This window comes from Cyphomyrmex costatus, unplaced genomic scaffold (genome assembly GCF_001594065.2).
Source record: "Cyphomyrmex costatus isolate MS0001 unplaced genomic scaffold, Ccosl1.0 scaffold166, whole genome shotgun sequence".
In the NCBI taxonomy this organism is placed as follows: Eukaryota; Metazoa; Arthropoda; class Insecta; order Hymenoptera; family Formicidae; genus Cyphomyrmex; species Cyphomyrmex costatus.
Window position 1 is genome coordinate 418,862 of NW_017275674.1, and position 14,892 is coordinate 433,753.

Sequence of the window (14,892 nt, forward strand, 5' to 3'; positions counted from 1 at the left end):
AGTAAATATTTTCACGCTTTAAGAAAATTCTTAAGACTTTCGACTATAGTTATGCTTTAAAATAACTCTCTTTCAAAGTGTTAAATGTAGATGACCGTTCTACCTTCCCATTAATTTTCATTTAACATCATTTCGTATAGAATATAATTATTATAATGGCTAAAGTATACAATTTCTCGGTGTAAGTCTTTAAATTGTACATTTTCACATAAAGTACCTTTTCATTGAAAAAAAGTACGTTGTACAAAGAATATAAAGACGGTAATTATATAAAGAAAAAGCTACTCTGCTTCAACGTAATTTTCTGAGCATCGTTACTGTTTTGACCTTTTCACACCTTTTTATTCGAATCCCGTGTCTCCGGCGGGATTTTATTGCTCTCCAGTAGACTAGAGAGGAAAGCCGAAGAAGCAAGCAGAGCCGTACAATCCACAAACGAACGAACAGTTCTTCTCCTCGTTTCTCCTGCGAGGCGGAATGGACGAGATGGAGAATGGGGTAGGGGGCGGGGCGGGGGGCGGGTAAGAGAGAAACGAGGAAACGTGGGTGGAAGCGAGAGCGAGAGCCAGACGTATTAATTAAACGACTCATTTTCATCGCACGACAAAAACGTTGGTTTAACGCCCATCGCGGACTAATGCGGCGCCCCACTGCAGCTTCTACGTACCTTGCTGGAACTCTGGTAGCCACGATCGTGTTCACATCCAGCTCCGCTTTCCGTGTCGCAGCAAATTCACCAATCGGATGCGAGTATACGCCTTCGTAATATCGAGCAACGCCCTATTCAAACCCCCACTTGGGGCCTCCACTTGATGTTGATACCGTCGACGACGTTGGAATCGCTCGGGCGGTGGAAGTCCTAGTGGGGTGTTGGTTGCTTGGGCTGTTCCACCGGACCGTGGTCCCCCACTACGGTGGGGCGAGCGCGCCTCGTTAGCCTGTAATTTGCTCAAACACTAGCAAGCGCTCGTGCCAGAAACATCCGTCAGAGAGCTGGCGCTCGGTGTTAGCTCTCTCGTAATCGAGAGCTGAATTTCATAGGACGTAGCGCGTCGTGTGCCTGCTGCTTTCGACCTTCTACCCAGGAAGGCGTTCTTCCTCGTCGAACCTCGTCAGTCCGTGTCGCGAGCAGATCGATGGAGAGTGTCGAACGTGACATACGAGTGAGTGTCGTGAGACTCCAGTCAGTGCGACGACGTTCGTGATTACGACGGGATTACGTCAGTTGAGTTACGTTGGTGCGTGGCTTAGCGACACCGGCGCGAGACGACGCGAGTATGTATCTGTCATATGTTAGTGATGCGTGAACAAGAGGCTGGGACTTAATTGTCCGTCGCCGAGTGACTGCCGAAACAACCGGTGTCGATCTAACGGAGTAACGGACATCGCGTAGATGATCGTTTGAAGATTCGGGACAAACAATTTAATATTCTGAGAAAGAATAATTATCGAGAGATCGAAGATACTTTAGCAACTGTGCGAAGAGATATAGACTTTGAAGAAGTGATTCATTCTAGAAGTGGAACGCTCTGGTGGGAATCGGAATGTTCCAGTGATAATTTAACAGTGTTTATAAAAAATCCACAAGTTCTCCGTTCTTGCAGAATTCTTCGATTGATTCGAGGAAAGCGGCTTGGAGGTGGCCGCGATGATGCGGCGAACTTAATCCCGACGATTCAGCGTTCACAGATCCGTTGGTCCTGTCAAAGTGGGTTGTCCACCTGGGAAGCGTACGATAATCGTACGATGATGCCGCTCGCGCCGACGCCAATCGTCCCGGTGCCTTCTAAGCCGAAGATCGGCTTTAGCATCGACTCGATCGTCGGCGGCGGGCAAGGAGGCCGTGAGGCGGATCGCCTGGACCGCCTGGAGCGAGTTGAAATCGATGGCAGTCCGATGGAGATAGTTGAGGGCTCGTCCTCGCCGCGGTCGCGCCGGGTCGCCACGAGATCGCCCGGTGCTCATTCTGAAGGCTCCGATCGACCAGTTTCTAGGAGTTCGTCTGTAGAATCGTATCCGAATTCACGACGGACACCGTCGCACGCCACTATTGGTAGTGGCGGCGGCGGCGGCGGCGGAGGAGGTCATCATCACCTTCATGGTACCAATCACCATGGTATTCCGCATCATCACAATCTGACAGCGACACATCTAGACTTTAGTCGAACAACTGTTCATAGCCATAGCGGCGGCTCCACGCCCAACAACAGCCCCAGTCCGCCGCACAGGATACCACACGGGGATTCACCGGTCGGGTCGCATCCCCAACCGCCCCCAGGGGTGGTCAGGCCCAGCCCGAACTACCTCGCGCCACCACCTAGCGCCGCGACGGCCGCGGTCATGGCCGCGGAGCAGCTCAAGTCTCTATATGGACTACCAGCCAGCCACAGTCCCGCGGGACCGCAGACTGGTCAAAATGAATATCACACGCAGCAATTGGCTTTAGCTGCCAATTTGGCTGCGGCCCAGCACTTCCAGGCGGCGAATATCGCGGTGGCGCTCCAAGCGCATCACGGCGCGACGCCCCATGGACCGCCACATGGGCCTTATCCGCATGGTGGGACCCCCGGCGGGCCACATCCACCTCCTCATCCTCATCAACCGCCTAGAGACAGCTATCCCCTATACCCTTGGTTACTCTCGAGGCATGGTAGAATTTTTCCACACAGATTTCCTGGAGGTACGCTTTATTTTTTTCAATACAACGATTGTTATTATACGCTAAAAATGTTTGGCATCTTATATTAGTCATTATTTAAAGTTTCAAAAACTAATTTATGACACTTGATGTAAATTATTCTTTGTTACAAAGATCCTTTAAACTTATATAATGCCAGTAATCAGTAGATAACAATGCAGGTAAGAAAATTTCTGGTGAATTAAAAAATATAAGAGCCTAATATTTTTTACCGAGGTTGTATATGTGCAGTTAGAAAATAATTCAGCTATTTGTGTTCTTTGTTCTACAATAACCTTTAACGTGACCTTTGATATCTAAGATTTAATTGGATATTTTATGGTAAATTTATGCAATTTGAAAGTACTACGAAAACATGTGATTTTATTCTTAGTAGCTTCAGTGACACAACTTAAAAAATGTGAAATTACATTTTGAATTGTATCACATTATACATGAATAAGTTGAGTAAATATCCATCAATTATTAAAAGTGAGCTAACGTATAACTTCGTAAAAAATTGTTAAAACTGTTACAACTTAAAGGATGGCTTTTTAAGGATTGTGAAACAAAAATGACAAAAGTGACACGTTAAGAGAGAGAGAGAATGCATTCTTTTTTCTCCGATATTACATGATTCACCAATAATTTTCTGTCTAAAGTTTTCTGTTTTATATAAAAGATAATAATTTTTTCCTTTTTCTGAAAAAAAAAAAATTGTTTTTTTAATTGTGTTATTATTGAAATAAGGAAACGGTATATATTTTATACGTTTAATTAAATCCACGAATGATTTATTTGTAACTGGAGTTTATATGCGTTGTGACGTTAGCGAAGGTCAAATGTTATTCGAATAAAAATATTCATTTTGTTCAATATGAAAAAGAGCGCTGATTGTCGATAAATGTTTATATTTGGAAGTTAAGATCATTCAAGAGCCAAATGATTTAGAAAACTCACTTGACCTTAGTTTACCGATTATATGTATTTTATCACGTTAAACATTCAGCTTAAGTGTCTAAAAATTTCGGTAAAATGACTTGTAGATATAATTATATTCACATCAAGTTTATAGCGTAGTAATTTATTTACGTGAAAATCATTCAATACAGATAAATTATCATTTACATTTCTTATCACAAATCACGCGAGATCGAAGCGTAAACACAGAAAATATAATAATACATATTTATAAGAGAAGGTTATTTGTTTGGAGAAACCACTTTGAAAGTTTTATGTATTTATATTAGATTTATTCTCTGTGTAGCTAAACTAGGTATATATGTACTTTTGAAACTTAAAGTGGAATAGATACGTATGTTTGGCATTTTTGGCGAATGCGAAGAAGGAAGTTTTAGTGTATTCTAGAAATACAATAAAAGACAGATTTCAAATAAATTCAGCAATATGTCAAAGTACATTAAACATATTTTTTCGAATGTTATCGGATGATGCCTGATTATGCGGGAAAAAGCGCAATAATTATGTTTCTAAAGTCATCAATTTCAATCAGCAACAATTATATCATCAACACTGCTTTGATACAAATCGAAACTTTTAAACTAGTTTTATTATAATTTTTATGAAAAAGAGTTGTGTGTATTATAAGCTTTTCTAGCCCCCATTCCAAAAATCCGAGCTTGATTTTAAAATTATTTATTGTTATTGTTTGATGGTTATTATTCTGTGAAGGACAATACAGTATTCCTTTGTTTATCTTTAATTATCTTGAAGTTAAATTCATATTTTGCAGACTTTGTTTTTCTCAATGGTATAGTTTCGCTTATGATAGTTTTATTATAGAAAATATATTAAAGTTATCCTATTAAAGTTATCTGTGCGGAGTGATAGGTTTGGGAATCGAATTCGAATCTTCTGATAGGTGATTTTTCTAACATCGTCGACTATTCAATATTCATGTTGCTTATTTGCTACAACAGCGATGCAACTTAGAAAACAAGGTTTACCGAAAAATAAATTTCAATGTTTTAAATTATTAAAATTTTGTAATATTAGTTTTGAAATGCAATGTTGATGTAATGACTGCAGAGGAACAAAAGTACATTCTTTCTTTTTTTCTGCTTTTTTCTGCAAGCAACTAAAAGATGTCAATGTTATGTAATAGCAAATGAGTGACATGTATATAAATACACCGTTCAACTAAAAAAACCAAGTGAAATTATGAGATTGCGGTCGCGCATTCCATTTTCAATATTGATAATTATGTATATATGTATAATGGAGTTAATTACATTATACGCGCATCGTTGCGTTACGCAAATATTTCGTAATTAGTATTTTGTAATGTTGTCCCCCTCCCCGGTATAGCGTTGCTTATCACGCGCCACGCCACGCCGGGCAAAACAAGTGTCACAGTTTTCCCCAGATCCTAATTAATTTATTTCCCCACGTTGATATAAGCGCCAATCCAATTACGTGCCTATCGCCGTTCGTACTATTAATGGGAAACATAGAAGAAATATCGTCGCATCGTCCGAGAGTTCTTCCTCTTTCGTTCGGCTCCCCGCGGCTCGACTGTCTCGTTCACGTGATGCCGAAGCACGCATATACACAACTTTATGATAGATGACGCCGCTTATCGGTTACGCCGAGATAACGATTTCTGTCGTCTAATATGTATTATTGAACAATCTGAGGTATACCACGAAGAGACACATTTAATGTTTATGACGCGAAGGAAAAGCGACAATGCTGGGATATCAATTTGAGTCTTAATAAAGGTTCTAGAGGACCAATAATAGACAGTAATCGGCGTCATATCTATCCGATAAATATATCTCATTCATCAATTAAACGACGTTTATTGCCGACGGATAATGAATTAGTCAACTATTGTTGATACGAATATTTAAGAATTGATCAACTGCTGGATTCTTGTTTTAAAGTAAGCATATGAACAAATTTTGTTGAAATATAAAAATTTAACTACAGTTATAAATCTGAAAATAATTTTGTTAAACTTATTGAAAAAATTATGTAGGATGTTGAGCTGATTGTTAGATCGATAAAGCAAATCATAAGTCTTAAAATTATTATTTTATATTGATTATTAGAATCCAAATTTTTTTGCAGCATTGTTCATCATACTTTGTACATAATTATTTTCAGATTTATTATATTTTTGGAATAGATATATATAGTATATAAATTCACACGGAATTATTTAACCGTTGAAGATCCAGCTTGATCGTTCAGGGACTTTTTTCGATTTATTGTGTATTCACATTACCGTCTTAAAAAAGATACTGTATTTGGTATTGTTACATTTAGTTAAATTATTACATTTTTCAAACATATTGTTTTTTCCGCCAATTAATTTTGATTATGAGTTATTAGTTCTGGATTTTATAGAGGCATTATACTTATTTCCTAGTTATTTGCAATTTATGGATCTATTTCATTCTTGCTCTGGAAAGGACGTTTGTTTATCAATACCGTTTGCGCTGAGGTAGTTTTTGTCGAATCTTTTTTGATGTTTAAGCAGTGAAATAGTGTCTGTTTTGCAAACTTCTTATAAACTACTTAAGATACACTGATCGGCAATCAGACAACGCAGGCCGTTTAGTGTTACTTATGTGGTTCGCCACAAGAGGCAGGCAAGTTCAGAGAAGATAGAGCGTCCCCGGCAGATAGAGAAGACGATTATCATAAATTTACCGCAATAGGCACGTATACGGAGCGTGCCATTTGGTTAAAAAATATGTCCACGAAAACGAAACTAGTTTCTTCCAAGAAAAGTTCCCATTCAATATTAGCTCTCGTTTCACACGTACATTTTTTTTTAAATCTCTCTTTTTTCTTAAATGATAATAGTAAATAGGTGTAAAAGCGAGAATGCGATGATAAAAATAATCTTAGATTTCTTTCTACGAATTAATTGGAAAAATGATAATTACTACATAAGCATCGTCTAAATTAACTTAAATGAAATTCGGAGTACGTTTCTAAAGTAATTATAAGAAATGGTATATACAAAGAATTATTGTTTTACTGAACAAAAAACAGAAACAATAGACTTTTCCTTTTATTTATATGTATCCGAACACATGGCACTACAAAATGTTTAGGCGAAACGAAATGCGAGCATTATAGACGATATATAAGCGAAACGGAATGTTATAAGTGTTTCGCAGACGTGAGTAAGCATTTAGAGTACTAGAAATGCTAGGGCGAATATAAAAGAGAATCTTGATTTATTCTATAGTCGTTAATTTTTTATTTACAAATTATATTCGGAGACATATACTTAGAGACATATTGAAGAGGAGACATATTGAAGGGAAAAAAATCAATATTGTCAAATACCAGCGAAAAAATGCATCTAAAAACTTATAGTAACATTAGAGTGATAAATGTTTGAATTAGAAATCGTGTATAGGATTTAGGAACACAAAAAATTATTTAATAACCATTTCTACTGTCACATAATAATAGACAGCTAAATGGTAACAGTAATAGGTCAACAATAAAATTAGAAAGTATAGCTACAAGAAATTGATCCTTAGATTGACCATAAGGGATAATATTACGAGAAGAACGGACAGCGAAAGGATTGTAAATTTGTTGGGAGTGATTCAGCAGAAAAAAACTTAAAATGGTGAAAGTCGAATCAGTTAACTCAGAATAGGGCAACTCTGCTAAAAATAACTCTTACTTAACAGCGTTGGATGAGTTAAAAAAAATGGAGTGTAAAACAATTATAAAAAATCAATTATTAGGAAATAATAGAGTTGAAAACATGAAGAAAGAAAGAGAAAGAGAATGTATTATATTATTTATTGAGCGCTCTTTGATTGAGAACAAATTTTTTGAAATGCTTAGATAATAAGATAAATGATAGATTCAGGATAATGAAAAATTTTCAAAATTATGATGATAATGAAATACAAAAATTTTTGAAAATTAATATATGTGCGCGCAATTGAATGTGTATAAATAAAAAGATGAGAAAGAGAGAGAGAGAGAGAGAGATCACACATTTTATGAATAATAACTAGAATTACTATATTGGTTCAATATGATCAATATATTAATTTTATCTATATTGAAATCAAATTTACCAAATAAACGCAGCGCAAATTTTTCCTTCTTCTTAAAAGCTCTCATCTAGAGACTCTGCCATAGAAAGTCTACGTTTTTGAAAACTCTAAACGATGTGCTTCCAGATATCAATTAAGATATTTCCCCATCGGCTTTTTCGGTTTGTAGCGATTATTCATGCTGAAGCGTTGACCCGTTAACGTGTACTCAAGGCAGTGTTACGCACGATGTTGCCGTAATAAATATCTTCTATATATTAGAAATTGCGCGAGGTCTCGCGCGGCGATCGGGTTTCGATGCAACAAAAACACCGGGACACATCGCGATGCAGCCGATCGGAGGTCCAGTCACGTAGAAGGGGCAGCCGCTTATCTAGCAATTAGTCGGTATCGGTAATTACCGTTGAGAAGAGCGAGAGATCCTCCCTCCCCCCGCTATTTTATAGCACACTCGTACGTCCGAATACACGAATATACGCTCGATCTCGAGCGCGCAACCGTCTCGACATATAAGCGAGCCTTTGATTATTTTCTCTAGCCTATTTCGCCTCAACCCCGCCTGCCAACGTCTTTAAAGGCTTTTAATGGTGCAAAGAGAACTTCCTTCTCGCTGAATCTCCTGCCCGGCCACTCTACGTTGACGGACATTACCGCAACGATTAATTGCCCTCAGCGTTTTTTCACCGCTCGCTTCTACATTACACTGATTTTTAGAAACCGATATCGCGAATTAAAATCTTGGCTGTTAGAAAGTAACTTTTATTTTTACGCATTGAATATGGAAACGAAATGATATGAATCGTGCTTAAGACAGTACGTTTCCGTCCACCTGCGTAAACATATTTATTGGTTTAATTTTCCGTTCGCGCCGAATAAATAATTTTATATTAAAAGCAACAATAAAATACTTTTAATATTTTAACTTAGGCATTAGCATAGAAATTAATTTACGACAAGTAATTCGTGATAGGATAGAATCAATTGTATAGATCCTAGGCTCTTGTAATGACATGCGAGAATGTGATTTCGGAACACAGACTTACTTATGATATGAAAAAATGTGGGCAAGAAATGTGCTGATGAAAATAGTGTATACTCGTAGATACCTATATAGGTAATTTAATTTGAGACGAGTGTATGAGAAACGCGAAAAACTTACGTATAAGCAACAAATATTCTTAAATTTTATTTTTTAAAACATTTTTTTTTGTAATTTGTGAAATTCGGATTTACCTTAGTGACATGATATGCATATGATACGTAATATTTGATCGTCGCCATGTTTTGGTGACTAATGTTGAATATGTTAATAAAGTTTTATAATGAATAATCTATTACGTTTATATATCGTAAGCGATTGCAAGATTGGATCGACTTTTTTGCATTGAGGAATAAAACTGTGATTCGGACACGATATTAATGAAACAGTGACAAATCGAAAATCTTAAATCAGCTTTATTTTGAATCTCTATTCAAAGAATGGTCGAAGTCATTTTTACTAAGAAAAACAACGTTTCTCGTAAACGCTCAAAGAGTAACAATTTTTTATCTGATGTAACATGTAATCTCAGTTAATTCGCAGTTCATTTTCAATCTCCGTTTACTCAATCAATCGCTAAATACGGTAGAGAACATTCCGCTATCGACGCCGACAGGTATTACCATTGCAATTACATCTGAGATTTTTCTGATAACAAATAGTCTCTCATCCTTGAGAGGAACCTAATCGCCGGCGATGCGAAAACAATGCTATGTTTAACGGCGCGTTTAGAGTCGGCAACGCGATTGCAAATCCCACTTAATAGTGCTCAGCGCTAAACATCGGTTAGGAAAAATTTTTGCAAGTGGGATTTGCGTTGTGCATGTCGTATTCTAATGGCGCGGTTCGAAGGAAGCGATTCCTCGTTCTTCGTATGAGAAAAGTCTACCAGTCTCTTTCAATGTTTTTTTTTTTCCTCCGCGCGGCTGTTTGCTTTTTCGCGTTATTTCGATGGCATTTCCATCCTTTCGCCGGTACTAATCACCACTGACGGCAAATTGCGTTCGACGTGTTTTCCTGTGCTCGCTTTTGAAAATTCGACTCGCGGGACGTCTTAATGACTATCCCCGCTTGAATGAACGCGGCTGACCACCGCGGCGCGGCTCTAATTGCCTGTAATGAAGATCCAGGCTCGGGAAAGACGCGATTGTGAATACACACGGATTTGCGTGTAACATCTCGCGCTGGTTGCCGTTCGCGTCGATGTAACGCTTGCAGAAAGTTCATATTAGCGGGAGAGAAGCCATTCCCGATGCAGCTATTCCCGAGATTGATCTCCGAGGCTTATTAAGTAGCCTACGTTTTTTCTTTTTCGTTTTTCTTTTTTGCGAGAGACACGAAAGACGGGACTGTAGTTATATGCTTATAATATGCTGCGAGAGAAAAAAGTTGCTCCTGTGGTGGAGAAACGTTCGCGGAAAGGATCGATGCGTGCGTATCTGGATCTGTCATTATGGCTAACAGTGTTGTGCAATTTAGCTTCCATGCAAATGCCGATAATTGAAATGATATATACAGATATATATATATATATGTATATATATGGCATTAATACACTAAGAAACGGTAATTGAGTATGATGGAAAATTTCAAGCAAACGTTTTTTATTCGATTCACAAATGAATCTTATAAATACTAAAATGCGAGATTGCACTCATAACATCGAAAAATGTAAAGATAAAGTGTATAAAACTTACGTAAAATATCTTAGAAAATATTATTATATCCCATAAGTATTCGACATTTGACAAAAATATGATCCGTGTTCTCGACTTTGATATATATGATCTTTTTCTTTATATCTTGTGAAAAGCGAATAAAAATGGAAATTGTGAGATTTAGATATTATCTTGAGAAATGAATCGATTATCGTGTACTGAATACAGAAAAACACTGTACATTGTGTTTATATTAAAGGATTTATTTTCTGAATAAGTAACGTGTCTATAAAGCATTACGCATAATTATCTTTGAAATTGATAATTAACGTTTTCCTTACATTGTGTGATAATTTTACATTGTAAGGTTTATTTTAAAATTGCACATTGATCTTTTTAAATTTATCGTTCAAATTCGTTCGAATCTGTTAATCTCGATTATTGTTTGGTTTTAAAATGCTCTTTTTTCGTGAGAAAAAAATAAATACACTTTGACAAGAGTGATTTTTCGTATTCGTTAAAAAAGCATATATAATATAAAATATATAAATTTTATTCCTTGTTGTCGAAAAGCTGTCAACAAGGCAATAATGACGATTTATTCTTGTGAATCGCCATATGGAAGGTCGCCGATCGACAATAATGGGCTGAAGGCATGCTTCCATTCTCTTTTTCTTGTAAACGTTTTCCTTCACATTTCTCTTTATGTGAGGGATTCGTTAAGGATCAACTTCTTCTTAGAAAGGGTTACCATTATTCAATTGTCGAGAAACTGTATCATAACCTTTGGTTATGCAGCGACACTTCTCGTTCGACTCTCTTTCGTCAATCGGCGAGCAACACATGGTCGATCAATCGTATTACTGACCAATATTTAGTTGTTTGGAACGAGAGTATTCTAATTGGCGCTATTTTTAGTTAGCTATACCGGACACGCTGTGCATTTGAATATTCTCGCAATGATAATGTATGATATACAGTATACACCATCGTATCGTCGTCGATTTTTCATGCGGGAATGCGATTATGAATGCGCAGGTGATCGAGCTACCAATATATTGCGTATCTCTCAATGAGAGTGTATACGCAAATATATTGGCGGAGGTCGACGACGGTGATTGCATATTGCCCGCGGCAATCAGTGTTCGTGGCCTCATAGTATCGGTACAACGCAAATTATTTCAGCACGAAAGAATAAATCTCGTTTAATGAACTTTTGTGTAGTTAAAATTATTACCTGGAGAACTTCTCTACGATATGTGTATTTACGCGGGAATTTTGTTTGGCACATTAATACAATTTTTTTAAGTTCTAATTATAATTAATTCTCTCTCTTCTACGATCAATCTTCCGTCGACAATATGAAATTTTCACTCTTCGTCTGCAATAGAGGATCTGCGTAACAAAGTCTGGCCACGAAATGATTTTTTATTGGCTCGTCGTTTTCATTGACTTTATAAATCAGAATCAGTAAGAGTATAAGTTAAAATGAGATAGCATAGAAAAGAGATAATATACATACTCTCTTACTCGTTTCGGTTTTAATATACATAACCGCTCGTGGCTGGACTGTGTTATATTATAGTCTTTAGCCTGCAACATATAATTGGATCTTCGAATTTTAATATAGTTTTTTACATTGTTTTGGACTGTAAAAATCTGAAAAAAAATTCTACACATTTGTGCTTTAACATGTTTTTACTTTATCACAGAAACTTTGGATTTTACTTATTTGTAAATTTATCTACCAGAATTTATGATAAAAAAATTAATCGTGCTTTCAAGCATTGTTTCGATGGAGGGTTAATAAATAAAAATTTATATTTACAGTTAGGTGGTGTAATGACATGTACATCGTGCACTTTTATTGTATTGTAGAAAGTAGGCAGAGTTGCGCGACGGAGGTAACGATACTCCGCAGTGCAAAGAAGTAAATCTCTAACTCGTTTGTGAAACGACGGATCATTTTCATTTGCAACACCGCGGGCTTAATTGAGCGTTATCACGAACGTGGACTAATGCAAACGACAAGATAGCCCGAGTGTGTCTGAACGTTAAATAATAACAGATTTCTGCGACTCTCTCGATCCTGCGATTTCTCGCGGACGTAAATGCCATTTCTGTTAACGATTCTTAACCAACGGTTAGTTCTCCTCGCGGAAATGTAATACTATTGTCAACAATCGGCTCGGCGGCCGTGCACCGCGTCGTTAATCGTGCGCGCCTCGCGCATTTTCCACGTCGGTCGATCGCGCGAGAAATTGCTGATATCCGGTATCAGACGGGCTTGGGGCGAACGCCCGTACATGCACTCTGCTGCTGTGTAATTAAAGCGTAATCATTCACTTACCCACGTTGCTTATCGTTATTGTGCGTACACCCGGAATGCTGGGGTCGACTGGTTTTCGGCCAGCTGGCCGGCCAAGCGGAATTCTCTAACTCCCGCTTTAACCCTTCCAGATTCGTAGATTCGAGTATGTGTATTTCAGAGATATCTAAATCTCGTTATATGTCGGACTACCGATAACTCTGTTTTTGGAATTTTTCTTAGCGAGAACCGTTTTCAATCTTCGATTATCGCTGATTATATAAGCAGAGTTATATTGGTGGTGTTAAATTATTTAAATTATAGCTTAGAATAATTAATACGGATAATTAATATGGATAATTAACATAGATAAATGTGATATTGATTTACTTTTTTTAAATATATATACGAGGGAGAGTTGCTGAATGAGTACCGGTCGTTTAGATTTGATCATGCCTTATTAATTCTTTATATTATTTAACATAAGCAACATTCCGTGACAAAAATATGAAAAAAATGAATAATGAATGACAAGACAAGAAAATTTAACAAATTGCATCTTATTTTGTGCGTGCTAATAACATTATAAAAAGCCAAATATAACTGATGTTAGTTTTTTATTCATTTATATAGCTGATAATAGCGTAGTCATACAATTTTTAATTACGTGATATTCTTCGCAATATATTAGAATAAATTATCAGAATTATTTAGATTTTTAATTGTAATTTGACTTTTACTTCGCCCTTGTTTAACTTATTGATTATTATTATATAAAAGAGTCCTTTAAATTTTCAATTTACTTGTCATACAATTTTATTTTGAGTTTTTATATTTTTATAAAAGTATGTTTATATTTTACAATAAAATATCTTACATATTTTATATTTACATATTTGAAATTATTATAAAGATTAAGTCGATATTTTTCCAAAATCTATTAAGTTTTGTAAATCGTGCCATCACAAAGTAAGACCGAAATATTAGCAATAGTAAAACTAATTGTTATGAATATAAATGTCATTTGCGAAAATTATAATTATATCAACAAACGTCTTTAACTTTACATTATTAGTACTTATTAATTGTTAAAGATTTGATAGATTTTAAGTTTTTTTGATAAATTACGAAAAATAGATATTAGTTAATGATCATTTTTATTAATCTTATATTTTTATTAAACGGATTTATCAAACTGCAGGTGTTTATAGTTACAGAATTGGATGTATATAAATAAATTCACACTGAAGTATTTAAGTAATATGATCAGCGGGTATGTTAAGTTAGCACCCCAACTGTAGTACTCAGGAGTTCTGATTAGAATTCCCACTTTCTTTTGACGAAACGAAGAGTTCCCTATAGTTAATAACAAGAGTTCCGCTCAATAAACATTTTTTTTACATTTTCAAAAAATGGGGTGCTAACTTTTTATCGAATTTCGAGGTGGAATAGTTCTGAGCGGCTTAATAGCTTCAATTTGCGATTGCCTAGAGTTCCTGATATGTAAAAAAATTTTCGAATATTAAAGAAAAAATTAAAAATTTTTGAATAATTAATTTTTAGATACAATAGTTCTGATGATAATTTCTGCTTCTTTTTGACGATACGAAGAGTTCTCCTATGATTTTTAATGACATATGCGCTTAATAATCATTTTTTAATAATTTTTTAAAAATGGGGTGCTAACTTTTTAACGAAATTCAAGGTCGCATAGTTCTGATCAGCTTAACAGAAGTATTTTGTGAATACCTAGAGTTCTTGATACATAAAAAACATTTTTGAAATATAATAAAGTTTAAAAAAAATAGTGGAAATCTTTGAAAATTTTTTTGAGAGTACCGAGTAGTTCTGAGTAGCGTTTCTTATAGTTCTCGACGAATTCTATCGAAAACTGTAAGGTGAAATAGCGATTGGACCAACGGTTTGCAAGATACAGCGACATTTGTCAGAAGATCAACAATTTTTTAAGTGAGTATATCTCGGAAACCGTTGGTCCAATCGCTTTGAGCCCTGATACTTTTCGACAGAACTCGTCGAAGACCGTCCAAAACTCTGATCAGAACTACTCGGTACTCCCAAAAAATTTTTGATCAAAAATTTTTTTCCAAGTCCCACGTCGGAAAATTTTTTGGGAGTACCGAGTAGTTCTG

General features: G+C 36.2%; 1 protein-coding gene across 1 annotated transcript in view; it reads left to right on the forward strand.

The window, feature by feature from the left end:
• Positions 1–1,746: 1,746 nt before the first annotated feature.
• Positions 1,747–14,892, forward strand: part of LOC108771840 (homeotic protein empty spiracles) — a 43,893-nt gene continuing 30,747 nt past the window's right edge. Inside the window, exon 1 of the mRNA XM_018537219.1 lies at positions 1,747–2,680. Coding sequence (XP_018392721.1) covers positions 1,747–2,680 — 934 coding nt within the window. The remainder of the gene's footprint in view (positions 2,681–14,892) is intronic.